Source organism: Bidens hawaiensis, unplaced genomic scaffold (genome assembly GCF_021521415.1).
Source record: "Bidens hawaiensis isolate Kalapana, Puna unplaced genomic scaffold, B.hawaiensis_p1.1 tig00002123_1, whole genome shotgun sequence".
NCBI classification, from domain to species: domain Eukaryota; kingdom Viridiplantae; phylum Streptophyta; class Magnoliopsida; order Asterales; family Asteraceae; genus Bidens; species Bidens hawaiensis.
Genome location: NW_027491112.1, coordinates 3,099,552 through 3,122,520, shown reverse-complemented (window position 1 = coordinate 3,122,520; position 22,969 = coordinate 3,099,552). Strand labels below are relative to the sequence as shown.

General features: G+C 34.5%; 2 protein-coding genes across 2 annotated transcripts; both read left to right on the top strand.

Annotated features, from left to right (window-relative positions):
• Nucleotides 1-600: 600 nt before the first annotated feature.
• On the top strand, nt 601-2,006 carry LOC143606376 (putative indole-3-pyruvate monooxygenase YUCCA11). The gene is made up of 5 exons (XM_077082162.1): nt 601-1,199; nt 1,309-1,314; nt 1,431-1,542; nt 1,627-1,749; nt 1,830-2,006. The coding sequence occupies exons 1-5, from the start codon at nt 601-603 to the stop codon at nt 2,004-2,006; spliced, it is 1,017 nt and encodes a 338-aa protein (XP_076938277.1).
• Nucleotides 2,007-21,212: 19,206 nt separating this feature from the next.
• LOC143606366 (putative indole-3-pyruvate monooxygenase YUCCA10) lies at nt 21,213-22,969 on the top strand. The gene is made up of 5 exons (XM_077082157.1): nt 21,213-21,768; nt 22,104-22,162; nt 22,272-22,505; nt 22,591-22,713; nt 22,793-22,969. Exons 1-5 carry the CDS (start codon nt 21,213-21,215, stop codon nt 22,967-22,969), a joined length of 1,149 nt encoding a protein of 382 aa, XP_076938272.1.

The following is a 22,969-nucleotide window of genomic DNA, read 5'->3' as shown; positions in this document are numbered from 1 at the left end:
TTGTTTAGTCTCAAGCCTGTTTCAACTATCAGTTGGTTATTGGACCGGCAGGTTTGACCATGCATAATGAAAAATGTATTTTTTTTTCTTAATTTGCATATATGATCGCCTTTAAAATAAGTTGAGATTTAAATTTTTTTCCTTATAAACCACACATTTCTAGTTTCTAGTACAATGTACACTTTGGTTTATCATAAGTTAAATGTAAAATCTCTAAAATTTATAATGTAACATACTTTAGTCTGCACAGTATGAACAAATTAAAGATAGACTTCAAAGTAAGGAAACAAATTATCCAAAAAGTTATATATGTAAAATACATACATTAATTAGCACAGTATGAACACATTCTAGTCAAATATACAAATTCTCAAAATTTGTTTACATTGAAGATGGAACAACTCGGTTAATAAGAACTAGTAGTATTTTGAATTTTAAGCGCGAAGACATTAGACAGTTAAAGTAAATTATTAAATTTTTTTTACAATTTGTAGCTTTTATATAAAGGATGTATGCGAATAAAGTGCATCATGTATAACCATATACTTTGTGGTACAACAATCATATCAAAGAGCTTAAAGAAAAATGAAGCAAGAAACTATGGTTGTGATAGTGGGAGCAGGACCCGCCGGTATTGCAACGTCAGCATGCCTCAACCTTCTTTCTATCCCAAATATTGTTCTTGAAAGGGAAGATTGTTACGCGTCTTTATGGCAAAAGAAAGCTTATGATCGTTTGAAGCTTCACTTGGCCAAAAACTTTTGTCAACTCCCTCATATGGCATTTCCGTTGTCTGCGCCTACATTTGTACCCAAAAATATGTTTGTTAAATACTTACAAAACTACGTTTATCATTTCAACGTAGACCCATTGTACCAACGTAGTGTTGAGAGTGTGCGGTATGATAGGAGCACACAAAAATGGGTGGTTACCGCCAAAAATAGTGTTTTGGGTTTGGTCGAGGAGTATGTAGGTGAGTCTCTTGTGGTGGCAACCGGTGAAAATACTGAAGGCTATATTCCCAACATTTATGGTTTAGACAATTTCAAGGGGTTAGTCATTCACTCTAGCGAGTATGAAAATGGAAAGAAATTTGGAGACGAAAAAGTGCTTGTTGTTGGTGCTGGAAATTTCGGCATGGAAATTGCATACGATTTGTGTAATTGGGTGCTCAAACATCAATCGTTATTCGTAGCCCGGTAATCACATTAACACTCTCCCGCTTGACATTTGAGTTTGAACAGGCGCGTTAAATTAAGATTATTTTGTATATTTGCTTTAATATTCAATTCTTGTTTATTGTAACAGATACATGTGCTTACCAAGGAGTTAGTGCAACTTGGAATGTATTTATTAAAATATATCCCGTGCACTTTTGTAGATAAGATGGTTTTAACGTTGAGCATGTTGTTATATGGAGATCTTGACAGATATGGAATACAAAGGCCACTTAAAGGGCCATTTTCGCTTAAAAAAGATACCGGGCGGTCACCTGTAATTGACATTGGGACAATTTCAAAGATAAAAGCAGGAGAGATTGAGGTAAACATCCTTATTATGTAATAACATTAAATAACATTTAAACAACTTTTTTAACGGTTGTGTTTTCTTTCTTCCATCTTAAAGGTTATGCCGGCAATTAAAGATATAAAAGACGATCAAATCAAATTTACAAATGGTCAGGAGAAACAATACCATGCCATTGTCTTTGCATCTGGCTTTAAAAGCACCGTGCGCAAATGGCTTAAGGTAACAAAAACTAACTACATATTGTTTAATAACTTGACATTATTTTCTCTTTGAATCTTAACATTTTTTAAATTAACTAGGATGATGGAGGGCTCTTTAACGAGAAAGGAATGCCAAAGCATAAAAGTCCAAATCATTGGAAAGGAGAATATGGTCTTTATTGTGTTGGATTTGAGAGTGTTGGATTATTTGGTATCTCAAATGATGCGAAGAACATTGCTAATGATATTTCCCGATTAGCTCGTGGGACTAATTAACCTTGTATCAAGAAAACGTGGGTGGTTTGAATGTTGTCGTGTACTGCCTATACTATGTGCAATGATTTTGTAATCTGATATACATCTATTTATACATCTCGAATCCCTTGTAAAGTTGTGTTTCTTTAATGTTTCAAGTTCGGTTTGATTCGTGTTTCGTTTATCTTTTATTAATTACGGTTTTGAGTCAAGTAGTTTATATGTTTATCGTGTGTTTTATATCTTTTGGTGTCTTGCATGTTAAACTTAATTCTTTCTATCTTTTCATGCGAAGTTTAAGTTCGTTTTGCTCGTTATTGATTACATGATTATTCCACTTAGAGTTTTAATTTGTTCATGTAGATGATGGCTTGAAAGTTAAAGAAAAGAAGTTCTAGAAGTTACTTATCGTTGCTTGAGAGTCAAGGAAGATATCTAACCAGATTAAGTAACAATTAACAACAAAAATTCCTGGAACCCCCCAAGGCACGCCGTGCCGCGCGAAGGCATGCCCAAGGGGGGCCGCGCTGTGCCTAGAGCCCCCTGGTCAGCCCATCTTTGCAAGTCCAAGCCCGTACTCGTTTATATAAACATCTCTTGCAAACCTAGCCGAAACGAAACACTATTGCAGCCGATTTTGGAGAGAAAAACCAAGAGTTTGAAGGTTCTTTGAAGGTTGATTACATTGGAGATCAAGGAGCTTTCATTCAATCGATCAATAAAGGAGTCTTAAGGGTTTTATCGCTCTACTTTCTTCGTTCTTGTTATTTATCATGAATCTCTTTTGTTTTGTTTGTTTGGGATTGATTTTAATAATGATTCTAGGCTAGACTTCATGTCTACCTAGGTTTGATGAACATGTTTGATGATTGATTCTTTCTTTGGACGATTGTTATGATTATGGTATTGTTATCTTAATAGTAAAAGACGTGATTTTGCTTTCATGATGCATATGAATGTTTATTATCTTGATTGATTGTTAATTATAGCTTCTCATAAATCTTTTATCTCTTGATTTTTTTCTTTAGATTTAGGGTTTATGTTTAATCATTATTTGGTGTTTTGATTATTGTGATTGAATGGGCCCATTAGATCATAGAAGCTCGTTGATAGTTGGTTAGGATTTTGAATGTTCTGCTAAATTCCAATAGCTGTAAAGTGAGGAGTTGTTCATGTGTCTTGTTCAATTGCATGCTAGGATAGATTAGTGACAATATTCTTGCTTATTGTGTTGATCCTTGTTCATGATGTCGTGTTTAGCTTATCAAGTTATATAGGGTTTAGTGTTTCGTGAGATTACTTGCTTTAGATACTATTAATCAACCCTATTTGATAACCGTGAGGAAATTAATATAACTGATTGTTTAATAATCTAATATTCATTCTTTAGGATTTTACTTGATGCGATTGAGGGTCCTTTAGGGTTTGTTAGATGAATATATTTAAAAATCAGTTTTCATATCATATTTTTTGTCCATTGCTTGATGATTGTTGATACATGGGATTCTTACCTAGGTAGATTCCTTCTTTGATTGGTTTCGATCTTGTGTTTTATTGCTTATTTCCAGTTTACTCGTTTATTTAATTTCTTAGTTTAATATTAGTTTAAAAACCCCCTTAAAACATTTATAATAAATTGTCGTGTCGTAAGTCGAGTCTAATTAGTTAATTAACGTAATTTATAGAGTCCTATGGGTTCGATATCCCGGACTTACTTAGCTTTAGTACAATTGACCGGTTCACTTGCCGATGTTTTGTGTAGTTGAGTCATAAGTCTAGTTTTTATTACTTGTTTAGTTTAGTTAACATTTAATTGACTGTTTCTAGCACATCAAGTTTTTGGCGCCGTTGCCGGGGAACTCTTTGCAATTGCGTTATTATTAATTGGACTTATTTGCTACATTCGTGCTATTTGTTTTATTTTTGTTTGAGTCGTAGGAGTCTAATTAAATTTTAGTTTAATTTAGTTTTAGTTTTTATTTTTTAGTCTACTCACTTAGTCCGTTGCGTCCTTAAGGTTTATGCCACATCTTCGTTCGCAAGGACCACCGTCAGAAGCTAATTCTACACCGAAATCATCACCGTCCACTTTGCCACCGGAAAGTTCGAGAAGTCAACTAGACATTCAGATGGTCGACAATAGAACAATTGCTACTCAAGCCTTCGATGGCTTAACCGTAAACCAGTCATGCATCGTCGTTCCCCAGATCGACAACCCCAACTCGTGGCAAATTTCGTCATACGTCATGAACAACATCGTTCAAACCAATCAGTTTCATGGGAGTGATGACGAGGATGCACCGGCTCATATTAACCAACTTTACCGTGTTTTGAAAACCTTCAATTTACAAGGTGCTACTGAAGATGCTCTATTCTTACATCTATTTCCGTTTTCACTTGCGGGTAAAGCTGCTATTTGGCTTGACACTCAACCACCTGGCACGTTTACTACTTGGGAGGCGTTACGTTCAACGTTTATCAAGAAGTACTTCTCACCTGCTAAAGCGGCTGTTCTTCGCGATCAAATTCATTCTTTTCACATGGAACCGGGGGAGAAATATTGTCATGCTTGGGAGCGTTTTCAAAACATGCTAGCTCGTTGCTCAAGAATGGTCTCACACTGTCACACCCTGACCAAAGGCGGCAGAACATGCGGGGGTGCAATCAATTGCCCAAATGCACAAGACACTATTTAAAGTGACAATATTTAATCAGCTCATTTATTTCATAAATCAATAATCAACACATATCGTCCACACAAACAATTTGAATACAAGTAACAATTATATTGTTCGTTTTACTAATATCCTAATGGTCTTGGTAACGTTTTCATCAAGTCCTCGAGTCAACAAAAGTCAAACTTATAACATTTCATAAAATAAAGTTTGTCAACACAAAGGTTGGTGATCAATTCATAAGTTTAAGCATATAATCGTTTATTAAGAGATTTATCACCTTAGGTGACAATATTTAAAGCCTTGAAATCATACATATAATCGTTTAATAATCTTTGAATACAAATCCTCATAATAAAATTTTGTCGTCATGACAATCTTAGATTTTTTTTTAAAAGATGATTTATAAAAGGTGAGTATAATAATACGTAAATCATCCCCTTTTTTGTAAAAGTTTATAGTTTAAGAGCGATTACTTGAATACATGAGGTTGTTATAAATACACTAGTTGTATGTAGGTATACATATATATAAAAAAATTAAGGGTAAAACAAAGCTTGCGTGTGTATGGAGAGGTTTGGGGCTTCGAATGGTGAATGGTTTGGAAATTTGGTGAAGAGTGAGTATGTTTGTGTTGGCTTGCGTAGTTGGGTTTTCTTGAGCTGGATTAATGAGGTTTGTTGAGTTTAGGTCGTTTGAGTGGTTTAGGCTTAGATGATTTGTGTGAGTAATGGTTGGGTTATTTAGATGAGGTTTTGCTTATTTGAGCTAGGGTTAAGTTGATGGGTTACAGGCTTCCGGAAAGCCGTGTCGCCGGAAACCGAGAGATGAGAGGGAAGTGGTGGTGCTGCTGCGTCGGGGGTCTTCCGAAAATGTGGTCGCCGGAAAACGGCAGGGGGTGGTTTCGGGTTGAGGGGGTGGCTGAAATGGTGGTGGTGTAGTAGAAGGTGGTGGTTGTGGCCGCCGGAGTTCCTCGCCGGAAATCGGCAAGGGGGGAAGAGGGAGCGGCTGGGTGTATGTATGTTAGGTTTAGGGTTTTCTTTTTAAGTGGTATATATATATGGTTACATATTTTCACAAACAACCCCTTAAGTTTCAATCTAAGTTAATACGAGATTTAAAGATTTCCAAAGCTTATAACGACTTTACGAAAATTAGTTTGAATCCCTTATGTTCTTTAACCACACTATAATATGAAAAACATCGATTTATTGGTGATCGAAATATATAATATAATATTGAATAATAAATAAAGTTCAAAAAATGTTGAGTCGGTTTCACGTAATAAAAGTTTACAAAACGAAAACAACTCGAGACTCGAATTTGACGAATGTCACAGTATCCGCATCTTTTTGGAAATTTCGTCTCGAAATTAAAATAAACTTAAAGAAAAAGTAATTATTAACGAATATTGTCTTTGGTAAGATAGTTGCATGAATAAATTTTATGCAAAAGAATATGTCAAATCCTAGCATGACTCGAAAAAAAAATGCTACAAATGAGAACATAATAAAGGCACTTATATATAGGAAGTACCAGCGGCGTATCCACCGTGCCCTTGTCATAATTCGCATTTCTATCGTTTACCTGCTATCATTCTCAGGTATGAGTTATCGCACACAAGTGTACTAGCTATGACTTCCATACGGGGATTTCGATAATTAAGTGTGCACCCAAAATTATTTAGATTGTCGTATGGTCCACATGGTTCGTCCATTGTGTGGCTTAAGAGACATATTTATTTTGAAATATTTAACATAGATGTGTAAATAAATTTGTTGAATTTTACCAATATTGACAAAACAGTACTAGCGCTTGAAAATTTCGGGATTGACTTTTTAATAAGTAGGAAAAATGGGGTACATAATTGAAGCTACAATATCCAACGGTATAAATCAAGGTGATAATAACAGTTCGGTTGAAATAACTAAATACGATCAATTAAAAAACTAAAAAAAATGTAGGGTAAACAATATGAAATGAGATTTGAAGTCGAAAGTCATCAAGATAATTGTCAAGTCTATGCATCGAGGCACTAAATAACACCGATAGATGAAATCCGATAACCGTAAAACGAGAAGTCCAATAAATGAACCCATAAGGTTGGGATAAACGATTATACCACTTGTAATAACGTCGTACGATGAGTTTCACACGTGAACAAACTTGAGGTTATAAGTAATTAAGATTACAATTGCGTGAAATCACGAGAATGAGGTGAGTTTCTTTGGGGTGACGCATACGTGTATCAATATAAATAAAATAGTATTTGATTAACAACCAAAACAATCAATGAAATGTGATAAAACATGAATACGGCCACTATTGTGAAACCATTTATATAATCGTCGTTATAATAACGGTTTCTGATAGCGCCAAAACTTGTAGACAGCCATACATAGTCCGTTAATAGATTAGATGAAATGATATAGATAATGTATAGATTCGTGTTTACATAAATACTCAAATATAAATAACATAATCATGAAAAATATCATTTAAAAGATAAACGAGATTGTTATTGAATAGTTTGGATTTGGTCATGAATAAACAAGGCACAAAATGAAAATCTCATGCGCATAATATTGTCAAATAAACATCAAATTAAATGAAAAGAAAATCGCAATAATTGTGAGACTCGAATTAATGTCGAAATATGTAGATCGCATAGCGTATAATAGACTAAAGTTGAAAATGAGGTCTTAAGTAAGGCCGTTTTATTGTTTCTAAAAAATGTACAAAATAACAAAGTATCACGGTAACGCATTGCTAGGGAAAATATTTAAATCATCATTGAATGTAAATCTTGTAACCCAAATTGTTAAAGGAGTTTGTATACATAAAGTTATTGTGATGAAAATAAATTATATAAAGTAATGATGCTTGCGATAATAAGAAGTAGTAATTCGAATAAATCGTTGTCGAACGAAAATTTGTGTCACAGTATCTAGTATATAAAGTATTTATAAATGCGTCCCAAAAATTTATAGAGTCATGGTCATTGAGTTTACGCAAAATGATGAAAGTTGTAATTTGTTATTGTTTAAAACTTACATTTAACATTCAGAATGAAACCTCGAATTTATAAAGTTATTAAGAGATTTATCACCTTAGGTGACAATATTTAAAGCCTTGAAATCATACATATAATCGTTTAATAATCTTTGAATACAAATCCTCATAATAAAATTTTGTCTTCATGACAATCTTAGATGTTTTTTTTAAAGATGATTTATAAAAGGTGAGTATAATAATACGTAAATCATCCCCTTTTTTGTAAAAGTTTATAATTTAAGAGCGATTACTTGAATACATGAGATTGTTATAAATACACTAGTTGTATGTAGGTATACATATATAAAAAAAATTTAAGGGTAAAACGAAGCTTGCGTGTGTATGGAGAGGTTTTGGGCTTCGAATGGTGAATGGTTTTGAAATTTGGTGAAGAGTAAGTATGTTTGTGTTGGCTTGCGTAGTTGGGTTTTCTTGAGTTGGATTTATGAGGTTTGTTGAGTTTAGGTCGTTTGAGTGGTTTAGTCTTAGATGATTTGTGTGAGTAATGGTTGGGTTATTTAGATGAGGTTTTGCTTATTTGAGCTAGGGTTAAGTTGATGGATTGGGTAAGCCGACCTTGACTAGTTTGGGTTTAGATTCGGTTTATACATGTATTTAGTAAGGAGTGTTTGGGTTTCTATTTTGATGTCAAACTCTATGGTTGGATGTGAACGGTGTGGCAATATGGTTTGGTGAATCGACATAGCATGGGTCGAAGGATTTGAGTCATAGTTGGGTAAACTTTGGTTATTGTATGTTCAAGGTATTTTGTGGGTGTCTTTGTCGGTGTCTTTGAAGTATTTGGATATTGAGTTTGATAGGTGTTTGTGGCGTAATGGTGTCGGTATTTAAGGCTTTTTGTTGGGTTAATGTTGTACATCTTGAATTTTGCATGGGGCTTGAGTAGGTGAGGGTATAACGTTGATGTGTTAGGTTTCGTTCATATTGAGGAAATATTTGAGTGCGCGGGAAACTATTGAAATGTATGGATGGTTTGATTTAGGATGGTAGTATGAGATGAGATACGGGTGTTTTGGAAGCTCGTGGTTGCGTATAGGGAGATTTTTTTTGACAAGTAATAAGTATTAATTTTGAAAATATCATATTTTATAATTAATGTTTGAAGCATCCATGAAGATTTTGATAATAAAAAAAAATTACAAGTTAATATACATATGAATATATGTTATATAAATAGAATTCTTGAGATCCGAGCGTGTGAACCACAAAAAAAATTATTTATTTATTTTTTTTATGAAGATTAATATAATTATTTTTTTTTGCTTATGAGGGAATTTAAAATACGTAAGTTGAATGTTAAAATTTGTTATGAGGTCTCAATATTGAATGATGAGTGTCGTTTTGGAAATATAAAGTTGCGAAATGAAATCCCTTTTTTTTACCAAGTTTATTATTTAATATCGTGTAATGAAGAATATTATGGTAAGTTAAAATGACCCGCATTGTAAATCGAGAAATCACAAGTAAACGATTTTATTTGTCTTTAAAATAAAATTTCTATGAAGTTTTGCGTGAGGATTTCATGAAAGTTACAAATTATAAGTTTGCGAAATTTTCTTGAAAATTCAAAGCGAAACTATCATAAGAAATTTAAAACGAGATGTATCACAAGATGCAAGTTTTATTAGTGAAAATTTATAATGAAGCAAAAATGCATAATGAAAGTTGTTGTAAAATAGATTTTAGGTAATGAGAATTCTACCATGGATATTATGTGATATAATTAAAACTTCGTGAAAAGTTTAAATAATTAATATTGTGAAAGGATCGTTCAATAAGCGAGATAGTTATAAAAATGAAATTTTATACAATTTTTTTTTGTACTACTTTAAAGAAAATTTAAAGTTTATATAATAGAAGATTTACTTGAAAATTCAAAGTAACATTTGTCATGAAATCTTTTTAATATGATGAAATTTATATAATGAGAATTTTGTTTATAAATAGTCTTAATGAAAATAGATGGCATATTAAAATCAAAGTGAATGGATCAAAAATGTATATATATACATATATTTATCAAAGAGATCGCAATGGATGAAATTTATATAAATAAAATCGTTGTGAAAACAAATGAGAAAATTGGCGTAAAACTTTACTACATAAAATCGAGATATAAAAGAATTATTCGCAATATAAAAAAAATATAACATTTATAAATGAAGACTTTTAAGAATTTATAACAAAATAAAAAAAAAATTGTTTAGATTCTTGAAACGTAATAATAATGTTTTAAGATTTAAAGGTGAAAAAATCGTGCATGAACCACCATGACTTGACAGTCCGACACTAAAAACCTTTTTACAAAAATACCATGTTGGAGTCTAAACATGTGCACGTACCACAGCGTCTTTTTCAAGTTTTCGACTCAAATAACGGTAATGACAAAGGCAATAAATCGAGATACAACGGGATGTCAAAACACTAGTCCACGTACCATCGAGGCTTTTATGTTTTTAACACCAAACATTTGGAAGGCGACCGGAACGCTCGCATTCGACAACTTAAAGTGGTCATCTCATATGAGACAATCTTTAAGGAGATTTGAAACAACGGGATCCAAGTTAAGCTCGTGATCCATAAAACACAATAAAAACTAATGTTTTTGCTTTTTAAGGTAAGGATACCTTGGAGTACTATGAAAGTGTGTGTATGTGTATATTTATGATTTGATAAAATAAATAAGTATATAAATAAACAAGTGCATTGAACAATCAAGTAGGGTAAACACGTATAGGCAACACGTATAAGGACCCTAAAGTAAAGACTATACTAGGTCGTTACGTCTAACCACCTATCTTATAGTCTTGTGGCTCTGATACCAATCTGTCACACCTCGACCAAAGGCGGCGGAACATGTCGAGGTGCAACCGATTGCCCAAATACACAAGACACTATTTAAAATGACAATATTTAATCAGCTCATTTATTTCATAAATCAATAATCAACACATCTCGTCCACACAAACAATTTGAATACAAGTAACAATTATATTGTTCGTTTTACTAATATCCTAATGGTTTTGGTAACGTTTTCATCAAGTCCTCGAGTCAACAAAAGTCAAACCTGTAACATTTCATAAAATAAAGTTTGTCAACACAAAGGTTGGTGAGCAATTCATAAGTTTGAGCATATAAGTATGTAGTAATAAAAAGCCACAAAACTTGTATATAAAACAATAAATAAAAGCAACAACTTGGATAAAATAGTTATCGCTAAACAAGTTAGCGACACCTAGCTATAATGGGATGCCAAATAGTCTAGGATTTTATTGACAATTGCTAAACACATTAGCACCACCTAGCTACAAGGGGTTGCCAAGTAGTCTAGGATTTTATAGTTATCGTTAATTGCATTACGTTAACGACACCTTGCCATGAGGGGTTGCCAAATGGTCTAGGATTTATAGTTCCACCATCCAAAAGTGATAAACACATAAGCATGTAAGCATAGAACACCAAATCGAGCAATTATTTAAGTAAAGTATACAATCACGTTTGTGGGTTTAAATATTCAAGTAAACAAAGCATTTAGTTTGATAAGTATGAAATGTCACCCCACAACGAAAAATGGAAAACGGGGTATGAAAGTACTCACCTCGATTGAGGAATCGGGAAATAATAAATGATCGACATATAAAAAGCTTGTGAACGAAATGAACGAATCCGACTTGATAGCTAATTGAAAACGAATAAATAAAATATATTAATGAACTTGAACTTAAGTTGAAACTACATTTGAAGCATTAAATAAGAATGTTCGGTTGTTAATCGGGTTACCGGTTAGTTTGTTAACGATTAGGGACTCGTACTTAAATGATAATCAATATGAAAATAATATTATTTTATTGGGCTTTTAAATAACTAAACCAATATTAAATAAAAACGAGACGTGTTTAAATCAAGAGTTCGGTTTTATAAAAAAATAAATTGATAATAAAGTTTATAATAATATTATTAAGGATAATGATAGTAATGATATAATAATTCTAAAAAAATATGTTAGATATATATATATATATATATATGTATAGGATTAGTATCATTACAGAACTCTTAAATTATTTAAGAACTTGAAGGAACCCTTGAAAATTAACGTTTTTTACAGTTTTTTTTGTATGTTAGTGATATTTGAGTGTAGTTTTATTATTTTTTATATCTATAATTACGATTACAATTATGAAAAATAGTTTTCACACATATCTAAACTTTTTTCTGCATATATGTAAATTTGTTATTACATAAATTTTACACATATGTAAACTTATTATTTATATATGGAATAACAAATTTATATATAAAATATGGTAAAACTAGTCTTAAACAATGTTAATATATGAAAAAAATTAAAAAAAAATGTTTGTTTCTTATGAATTCCTAAAAGTTCTTAACTTTTTTGAAGTTCTCAAATGATACTAACCCTGTATGTATATATATATATAGATATGTATAAGATAAAGATGATAATAATAATAACAATAATTATTATTAATAATACTAATAGAGTATAGTATATATAACAATAATTATTATTAATAATACAAGTAATAATAGTTATAGAATAAAAGTCTTGATATTAATTAAAGTGTTGTTGGTAAACATAATAATAATGTAAATAATATTGATAATAAATAATGATATCATACTCGATGTCGGTTCGAGTTCTAAACGAGTTCACAAAATAAATATAATAATATTATTGCTAATAATAAACAATAAGAAATATAATTTTAATAAATAATAATAAAATGATCTTTAATAATAATATTAACAACTTTAATATTTATAAGGAAATGATAATAATAATCATATTAGTAATGAATACATAGAATAGTACATTTAAACATAATAATACTAATAATAATTTTTATATAGTGGTATTAATATTAGTAGTAACAATAAATTTGTTAAGTATATAAAAATAATAATACCAAAACCGGTCTAGGATGAGACCCGAACCCGAGACCTCTAGTTTAATAACTAACGTACAAACCGACCGAACCAAAATAACAATTGTTAATTTAAACCCATAATAAAAATAACTTATCCATTTCCCCAAATAAAAAATAACTCCATATCCATCCAACCCGAAGCAAATACTATAACCGATACACAACCCACTTATTATCCATTTAAATCTGGAAATCAATATATGAAAACTCATAATACCAAAACCCCAATTTTAATTTACCTATTAACTGTCCTTGAGTTGTGGCTCTATACCGGGAAGTAAACGAACCGAAACTGCCGGAGATGGAAACAAAAACAGAACCGGAGGGACAGAGAGAGGGAGAGACGGAGAGAGAGTGAGAGAGAGAGACGGGGAGAGATAGAGAGGTAGAGAGAGAGACGGCTGAGAGAAACCAATTCCGCCCGCCGGAAAAACGAAAACCGACGGGAAGGGTTACAGGCTGCCGGAAAGCCGTGTCGCCAAAAACCGAGAGATGAGAGGGAAGTGGTGGTGCTGCTGCGTCGGGGTCTTCCGGAAATGGGGTCGCCGGAAAAAGGCAGGGGGGTGGTGTCGGGTTGAGGGGGTGGCTGAGATGGTGGTGGTGTAGTAGAAGGTGGTGGTTATGGCCGCCGGAGTTCCTCGCTAGTCGCTGGAAATCGGCAAGGGGGAAGAGGGAGCGGCTGTGTGTATGTATGTTAGGTTTAGGGTTTTCTTTTTAAGTGGTAAATATATATATGGTTACATATTTACACAAACAACCCCTTAAGTTTCAATCTAAGTTAATACGAGATTTAAAGATTTCCAAAGCTTGTAACGACTTTACGAAAATTAGTTTGAATCCCTTATGTTCTTTAACCACACTATAATATGAAAAAAGATCGATTTATTGGTGATCGAAATATATAATATAATATTGAATAATAAATAAATAAAGTTCTAAAAATGTTGAGTCGGTTTCACGTAATAAAAGTTTACAAAACGAAAACAACTCGAGACTCGAATTTGACGAATGTCACACACACCATGGGCTCTCGTGGAAAAATTTTACAATGGGTTGAACTACGAAACCCAAGTTCGGTTCGACACGGCCGCAGGATGTAACATCCTAAAATTTTAATGATGAATAAAGGAAGTTATGTTTAGTGTTTTCGCGTAATTGATTAATGTCGGGGAAGGAGCGGGTCTTGGACTTGGATTAATTGAGATGGGTTAAATGAAAATGGGATTTCAGGGATATAAATACCCCCAAAATCCCAAAATATCTTCATTTTCCCCCACTCTCCTAAACACACACATACACACACACCAAGCACACCCAAAACCGCCGCCGGCCGGGCCGAGAAAGAAGGAAGGATCGAGCGAGGTCCGGGTAAGAGAGAAAGATTAGTGGTGATACCAAGATAAACGAGATCCAAACAAGCTCAAAAGGTATGATTCTTGATCTTGGAAGTTTAAAGATCCGAGCTTTTAGTGTATAAACGACCGAAAATGGTCGGAAGTATAGTGGGTGGTATTGAACCTTAACAAGGGTGTTAAAATCGCTCGAAATGTTGATCAGAAACCGAAACAGCGGACATCTGGGCAACTTCGCCTTCATCTGGGCAACTTCGCCTTCAAGCGATGAACTTTGCCTGCAAGCTAAGTTCGCCTGATGAACTTCGCCTGCAAGCTAAGTTCGCCTGATGATAAGTTCTCCTGAGGTTTAACTTCGCCTAAAGCCAAGTTCGCCTGAGGTTTAACTTCGCCTAAAGCTAAGTTCGCCTGAGGTTTAACTTCGCCTAAAGCCAAGTTCGCCTGAGGTTTAACTTCGCCTAAAGCTAAGTTCGCCTGAGGTTTAACTTCGCCTAAAGCCAAGTTCGATTAGAAAATAAATTAAAAATCTAATGAAAAATGTGTTAAGACAGTTAATGGAAATAAAATTTTTCCAAGCTGACCTGGCAGCTCGACCCCAGCCAGGGGCTCTGCCCCTTGGACCCTGCTAGGGGCTGCCGCCCCTAGACCCCGCTGCCAGGGGCGCTGCCCCCGGACCCCCGTTCGCTGTGGGTCATATAAAGATAGAAATACATTATGAGAAGTGATAGTTAATTAATACGTATACTTGTTATACAGTCAGCCGTGCACAACTGAAGAAAGGGATTACGATTAACGGTGAACGTAACCGTGTTCAGGTGAGTTTCTAGCCCCATTTATATGTTATGTTTTCGGGGCTGTGTGCATACTCAATATGTTTGTTAATACGCTTATCCTAAGAGATAAGTGTATGCCTTATGTGAATAATGTGAAATGTATGAATGATGGCTTGACGGTACGTGAACGATCTTCGGATATTGCACGTACTGTCAGGTTGTAACGCTAAGTTAAGGTAAGTATGATATGTATGCTTATGTGAATGAATGTGAATAAGTTAATAAAAGAAGGAAAGGATGGTTGTATGGTTACGAAAAGGGTACCGAGCCCTAATAATACTCGAGGTATGATGTATGGTTGTATGGTAACGAAGAGGGAATCGAACCCTACTAATATTCGAGAACTAGGGAACCGAACCCTACTAATATTCGAGGAAAGAGGGAAACCGAGCCCTAATAATACTCGTGGAAAGAGGGAAACCGAGCCCTAATAATACTAGTGGAAAGAGGGTACCGAGCCCTAATAATACTCGAGGAAGGAGGGTGCCGAGCCCTAATAATACTCGAGGAAGGAGGGTACCGAGCCCTAATAATACTCGAGGAATGTAGGGCGTAATGCTCTTTATAACGTAAGATATGAAAGTAAGTTAATACAAAAGAAAGTAAGAAAGTAAGAAAATATGAAAGTAAGAAAGTATGAAAGTAAGAAAGTATGAAAGTAAGAAAGTAAGAAAGTATGAAAGTATGAAAGTATGAATGAAAGAATATAATGTTATGTGAATGGTATGATTATGTGATTATCTAGAACTCACTCAGCGTAGCTGACTTTTAGTATGCACGCACGTGAGTAAGATGAGGCAGCTCGCTTGAGGAGACACGTGGCACTGAACAAGAGCCTGGCATCTGAAGACTTATGATGTTTTAATTTTAATGTTTTAATGTGAAAAACAAAGGATGTTTTGAGACAAGTTATGGAATATTGTAATGTTTTATGAAAGTTTTATATTCCGCGTAAATGTTTTAATTAACTCTGATATTTAGAACTGTGTTTATGAGTAAATCCAACATGAAAGTAGGGTTACCGGTAACGGGGCCTTACACAGGAGGAAGTTTACAGGCAAAGAAAAATGTCACCGAATGTAACGAGATGTTTGAGAGCTTTGCTCAATCCGATTATTCCAAAGAGCCACATTGCGGAAATTATACTTCTGTCACTAGTACATCATCGTCCGCTCGAGGTGTACACCAGGTTAATCTGGATACAACTGTGGCTGCTGCTTTGGAATCACTAACTAGAGAGGTTAAGGAGCTGAAGGCCAAGGTGGACAGGTGTGAGTTTTGTAGGGGTGGATATGACACGTTGGAATGCCCGGTGATGAATCAACAGGTCGATTTTGTTGCTGGTCAGAATAGGTTTCCCAACAATTACAACAACAATAATAAGAGTTGGAACACTTACAAAAACCCGAATCAGAATAATGCTAATTGGCGTATGTTGGGTGCACCACCCGGATTTCAAAACACTTATAATCAAGGACAAGGTCAGTATTTTAATAATAATAACACTGATGGTACTAATACTCAAAATAATGTGCAGGATTCGAACGGTGGAATTGGGCGTTTGGAAGAGATGATGAAGCTAATCTTGGAGAGAGATCAAGTTACACAGAAAAATTTAGCCGAACACAATTTGCTCTTCAAGAATCAACAATCTTCTATTCTCGATATTCAAAGGACTGTTGGTGATATTGCTCGTCGTTTAGAAGAAAGGCCCCCAGGTCAGTTTTCGGGTATCCCTCAAACTAATCCGGCTGCTCAATTGAAAGCCATCTCCACTCATAGTGGTAGGGTTTTTGGTTCAGACGTAGTTAGTAAAGAAATTAGAGAAGATGGGGATGATGAGTTGATAGATGAGGAGATAGAGGTAAAGGCTCCACGTTATTCACAAAATACAACACCAATCATTGAGCCACAAGTTAAGAAAAACACCGAGAAAAAGCCGATTGGAGCCCGGCCACCACCACACACCATTGACCTAGCCTATGTCCCGTATCCCGCTCATCTAAAGAATCAAAAGTATACAAAATATTACGGGAATTTTCTTAATATATTTAGCCAATTAAATGTCAACCTTCCATTCGTAGAAGTCCTTCAGCATATGCCTAAGTACGCCAAATTTTTGAAAGACCTTCTTAAAGAAAGGATAAGTTGGAGGAGCTGTCGACTGTGCCCCTAAATGGAGAGTGTTCTGCAGTAGTTCTCAATACAGTTCCGGAGAAATTACCCAACCCCGGTGTTTTTACCATTCCATGCCTTTTCGGAAGTGATAGGACATGTCAAGCATTAGCTGATCTAGAAGCTAGTATAAGCCTTATGCCTTATTCTTTATATAAAAAGCTAGACCTAGGAGAGCTCACCCCCACTGGTATGACGTTGTCTTTAGCCGATCGTTCCGTTAAGTATCCGAGGGGTTTCGTAGAGAATTTGCTCGTTAATGTAGATAATTTGGTTTTCCCCACTGATTTTGTTGTTTTAGATATGGAGGCCGACGAGAGAGTTCCTATTATTTTAGGTCGTCCATTCTTACGTACTGCTAGGGCGGTCGTTGACGTGTTTGAAGGTAAGATTACTCTTAGAGCGGGTGATGATAGTACCACCTATTTGGCTAAGTCCATGAGACATCCGAGTGGTCAAGACGGTCTCATTGATCCATGTCACCCAGTTTACTCAATAGAATCATTTATCTCGGGCATGGGTCCTAGTTTTGATTGTTCCCGTTCGGTGAGTTTAAGTGTGGGGAAGAAACCAGAGGTTTTTAATTCTCAGGAAACGGTGAAGTGTGTTGGAGAAAAAGGTGGTGGTAAGCGAAAGTTTGAGAAGGTTCATGGAGTTAGAAAGAAGAAGACCAAGATTGACGAATGGTCGGATCGTGATTCGGTATCATTGAGGGCATTGGAGTTTTACCGAGGTGGAGGAAGCTCCACTCGGTCCGCCACGTGATTCGCATAGCATGGGTTCTTGAGTGAAAACTCAAGTGTAGAGTTTGTAGATTTTTCTTTATTTTAATTTCTACTTTCTTAGTTTCGTTGAGTCATCGAGTCGCTAACGTAGTATTTTGTAGTTCTTCTTTGTTTTGGTGTTTTTGAGTTTTGCTAGGTAAAAGAGAGACTGTATGAGCTAGAGATGATCCCCAATGAAAACTTTAATGAAAAAGACAAGTGTGGGGATGGAGTAGCAGTGGAGCCGTGTACTTCATGCTTATTTATTTGCTCCTGATTATTATATTTTATATATTTATTGGTGAAATATTTTAATTGCATAATATCTATCGTTATGATAAGATACAGTTTTTAAACATGTTTATTTGTTTTGTTTGGGCACTTACGTTCGTGAGAGAAGGAGTGACCATTTGCTGAGCACGTTCGTAGTTGGATGACATTCATGGAAGAAGACTTTGGCATCATGTTTCATGCGCATTTTACCAGCTAAGTCTTTTCCATTATCTAGCATATTAACTTTTTATTTTGTTTTTATAATTTTTAGAGTTTTAGTCTTTGTAGTCCGACTTTATTTTATTTTTGTTTTAATTCGTCCTTATCCTTGCATTGAGGACAATGCAAAATTTAAGTGTGGGGATAGGATATTTGAGTCGTAGTTTAATTTGAGTTAAAAAAATAAAAATAAATAAATAAAATAATAAAAAAAATTGAAAAATGTTTTAAAAATGTCCCTTGAATTTAGTTTTTTGCGTTAAAGTAAGATATGATGATATTTATCGGGAAATTGGTTTTTCAAACTACTAATAATATGAGATAAATAATAGAAAACGCACTTAACTTGGGATGTGTCAGTAGGCTCAGCCTTGAAAATGAAAGGGCAAATTTGATAAAATGGTTAAAACGGAAATCTTTTGTGGGTAAAGTGTTTTGTCCGTGGAAGATAAGTAATGAAAGGTCCGACGATACTCAAGCCTCAATTATTGGTATGAAAAGTGGAAATGTCATAAATTTTAAAAATTTGAATACGTTATCATATGATGCTTGCGTAGGTTTAACGTTAGAGTATGCCGTGTAGCCTATGATATAAATCTTAAATTGCTAGTTTAGTGTTTTACACCTCATTGGTGTATGGTTTTATAACCTTAATTCTTGTATTGATGGGATGCTTTGGTTCCGGAGACCATGGGTCTGTATGCAATCAATTCATCTGGGTATTCACAATTCCTAAGTGGGGTTGTGGATATTTAAAGTTAAGCCAAAAAGATCAAACCCTTATAAGTCTTTAAACATTATCACAAAAGTACAAAAGTACAAATTCACTACAGACTTGATCATCCACGCTGTTAGCCATGTGGGGTCCCCTTGCTCGCGTCTCATTACCATTAAGAAACGGACCACAAGGGACACGCTACATGTAAGCCCTACAGGAGTTAGTGCAACTTGGAATGTATTTATTAAAATATATCCCATGCACTTTTATAGATAAGATGGTTTTAACGTAGAGCAAGTTGTTATATGGAGATCTTGACATATATGGAATACAAAGGCCACGTAAAGGGCCATTTTCGCTTAAAAAAGATACCGGGCGGTCACCTGTAATTGACGTTGGGACAATTTCAAAGATAAAAGCAGGAGAGATTGATGTAAACATCCTTATTATGTAATAACATCAAATAACGTTTAAACAACTTTTTTAACGGTTGCGTTTTTCTTTCTTCCATCTTAAAGGTTATGCCGGCAATTAAAGATATAAAAGACGATCAAATCAAATTTACAAATGGTCAGGAGAAACAATACGATGCCATTGTCTTTGCAACTGGCTTTAAAAGCACCGTGCGCAAATGGCTTAAGGTAACAAAAACTAACTACATATTGTTTAATAACTTGACATTATTTTATCTTTGAATCTTAACATTTTTTAAATTAACTAGGATGATGGAGGGCTCTTTAACGAGAAAGGAATGCCAAAGCATAAAAGTCCAAATCATTGGAAAGGAGAATATGGTCTTTATTGTGTTGGATTTGCGAGTGCTAGATTATTTGGTATCTCAAATGACGCGAAGAACATTGCTAATGATATTTCCCGATTAGTTCGTGGGACTAATTAACCTTGTATCAAGAAAACGTGGGTGGTTTGAATGTTGCCGTGTACTGCCTGTACTATGTGCAATGATTTTGTAATCCATGTGTGTATTTCTTATTTTTGTTACGCCTTTATAATAGTTTATATTAATAACATTACATATTTTAAAAATTTGTGTTGATATTAATAAATCTATTACCATGTTTACATATGCGGTTTAAATTTAATACATTTTAAGCGATTTTTATTTGAACGAATGATCATTTGTATTACCGACAAACCTTCCAACTTTACTTACAATACAGATTTAAAATGTTGAGTTATTAACATATATCCATGAATATACTACCTTCATTTTGGTTTATGTTAACTACCTTTTTGCCATACTCTACGTGAATTTAAAAGTATCTATTCCAGGTCGTATTGATACAATTAAAGACCTTCGGAGTTGGAGGATGAGTGGTGGTGGTCGATGGTGGTGGAGGTAGAGGTCGGTGGGTGACGATGGAGGTGGCTAGGGCTAATATGATGAATAAGAAGATGAGATGGGCTTGTGGAACCCACAAATATATAACACATAAGCATGCCAACTCAGTTAAATAAGCGTACACGTCAGCTTCTCCACTAACGACGTTAGTCGCCTGTCATGTTGATGATATATAGCTGAAGAAAACAAGAACCAAATATTACTAAGGGTCAACTCCACTTGTTATGACCTATATTCAAAGATACATTGTTCAGTCTCAAGCCTGTTTCAACTATCAGTTGGTTATTGGACCGGCAGGTTTGACCATGTATAATGAAAAATGTAGTTTTTTTTCTTAATTTGCATATATGATCGCCTTTAAAATAAGTTGAGATTTAAATTTTTTTCCTTATAAACCAGACCTTTCTAGTTTCTAGTACAATGTACACTTTGGTTTATCATAAGGTAAATGTAAAAATCTCTAAAATTTATAATGTAACATACTTTAGTTAGCACAGTATGAACAAATTAAAGATAGACTTCAAAGTAAGGAAACAAATTATCCAAAAAGTTATATATGTAAAATACATACATTAATTAGCACAGTATGAACACATTCTAGTCAAATATACAAATTCTCAAAATTTGTTTACATTGAAGATGGAACAACTCGGTTAATAAGAACTAGTAGTATTTTGAATTTTAAGCGCGAAGACATTAGACAGTTAAAGTAAATAATTAAATTTGTTTACAATTTGTAGCTTTTATATAAAGGATGTATGCGCATAAAGTGCATCATCTATAACTATATACTTTGTGATACAAGAATCATATTAAAGAGCTTAAAGAAAAATGAAGCAAGAAACTATGGTTGTGATAGTGGGAGCAGGACCCGCCGGTATTGCAACGTCAGCATGCCTCAACCTTCTTTCTATCCCAAATATTGTTCTTGAAAGGGAAGATTGTTATGCGTCTTTATGGCAAAAGAAAGCTTATGATCGTTTGAAGCTTCACTTGACCAAAAACTTTTGTCAACTCCCTCATATGGCATTTCCGTTGTCTGCGCCTACATTTGTACCTAAAAATATGTTTGTTCAATACTTGCAAAACTACGTTTATTATTTCACCGTAGACCCATTGTACCAACGTAGTGTTGAGAGTGCGCGGTATGATAGGAGCACACAAAAATGGGTGGTTACCGCCAAAAATAGTGTTTTGGGTTTGGTCGAGGAGTATGTAGGTGAGTTTCTTGTGGTGGCAACCGGTGAAAATAGTGAAGGCTATATTCCCAACATTTATGGTTTAGAAAATTTCAAGGGGTTAGTCATTCACTCTAGCGAGTATGAAAATGGAAAGAAATTTGGAGACGAAAAAGTGCTTGTTGTTGCTGCTGGAAATTCTGGCATGGAAATAATCTTCTTTCATTATATAGAAACATAGATATTACATCAACATAGAAGGTAGGCGGGCAACAAGCTGCGCCGCCACCCCTTTCTGAATTGCAAACCCTAACCTGATAAAGACATACCCCTGCCCCTTTGGAGTCGACACATTGCTATGCACAACCCGTTGGACCCTGGTTAGGAAATGGATAGCTTCCGGTGCCAAGGAGCCAAAGGTATCAAAAGCCAGAGGGACAAAAACATGTTCGTTCTCTTCGCAGGCTTTAGCATGTTTCTCCACCTTCTTCGTTTCAGCCCTATTCATTGCTTGCCCAGCTACAAACCCATTATCCCTCAAACCAAATTGCATACGATTTGTGTAATTGGGGTGCTCAAACATCAATCGTTATTCGTAGCCCGGTAAGCATATTAACACTCTCCCGCGTGACATTTGAGTTTGAACAGGCGCGTTAAATTAAGATTATTTTGTATATTAGCTTTAATATTCAATTCTTGTTTATTGTAACAGATACATGTGCTTACCAAGGAGTTAGTGCAACTTGGAATGTATTTATTAAAATATATCTCGTGCACTTTTATAGATAAGATGGTTTTAACGTTGAGCAAGTTGTTATATGGAGATCTTGACAGATATGGAATACAAAGGCCACGTAAAGGGCCATTTTCGCTAAAAAAAGATACCGGGCGGTCACCTGTAATTGACGTTGGGACAATTTCAAAGATAAAAGCAGGAGAGATTGAGGTAAACATCCTTATTATGTAATAACATCAAATAACGTTTAAACAAATTTTTTAACGGTTGCGTTTTTCTTTCTTCCATCTTAAAGGTTATGCCGACAATTAAAGATATAAAAGACGATCAAATCAAATTTACAAATGGTCAGGAGAAACAATACGATGCCATTGTCTTTGCAACTGGCTTTAAAAGCACCGTGCGCAAATGGCTTAAGGTAACAAAAATAACTACATATTGTTTAATAACTTTACATTATTTTTTCTTTGAATCTTAACATTTTTTAAATTAACTAGGATGATGGAGGGCTCTTTAACGAGAAAGGAATGCCAAAGCATAAAAGTCCAAATCATTGGAAAGGAGAATATGGTCATTATTGTGTTGGATTTGCGAGTGCTAGATTATTTGGTATCTCAAATGACGCGAAGAACATTGCTAATGATATTTCCCGATTAGTTCGTGGGACTAATTAA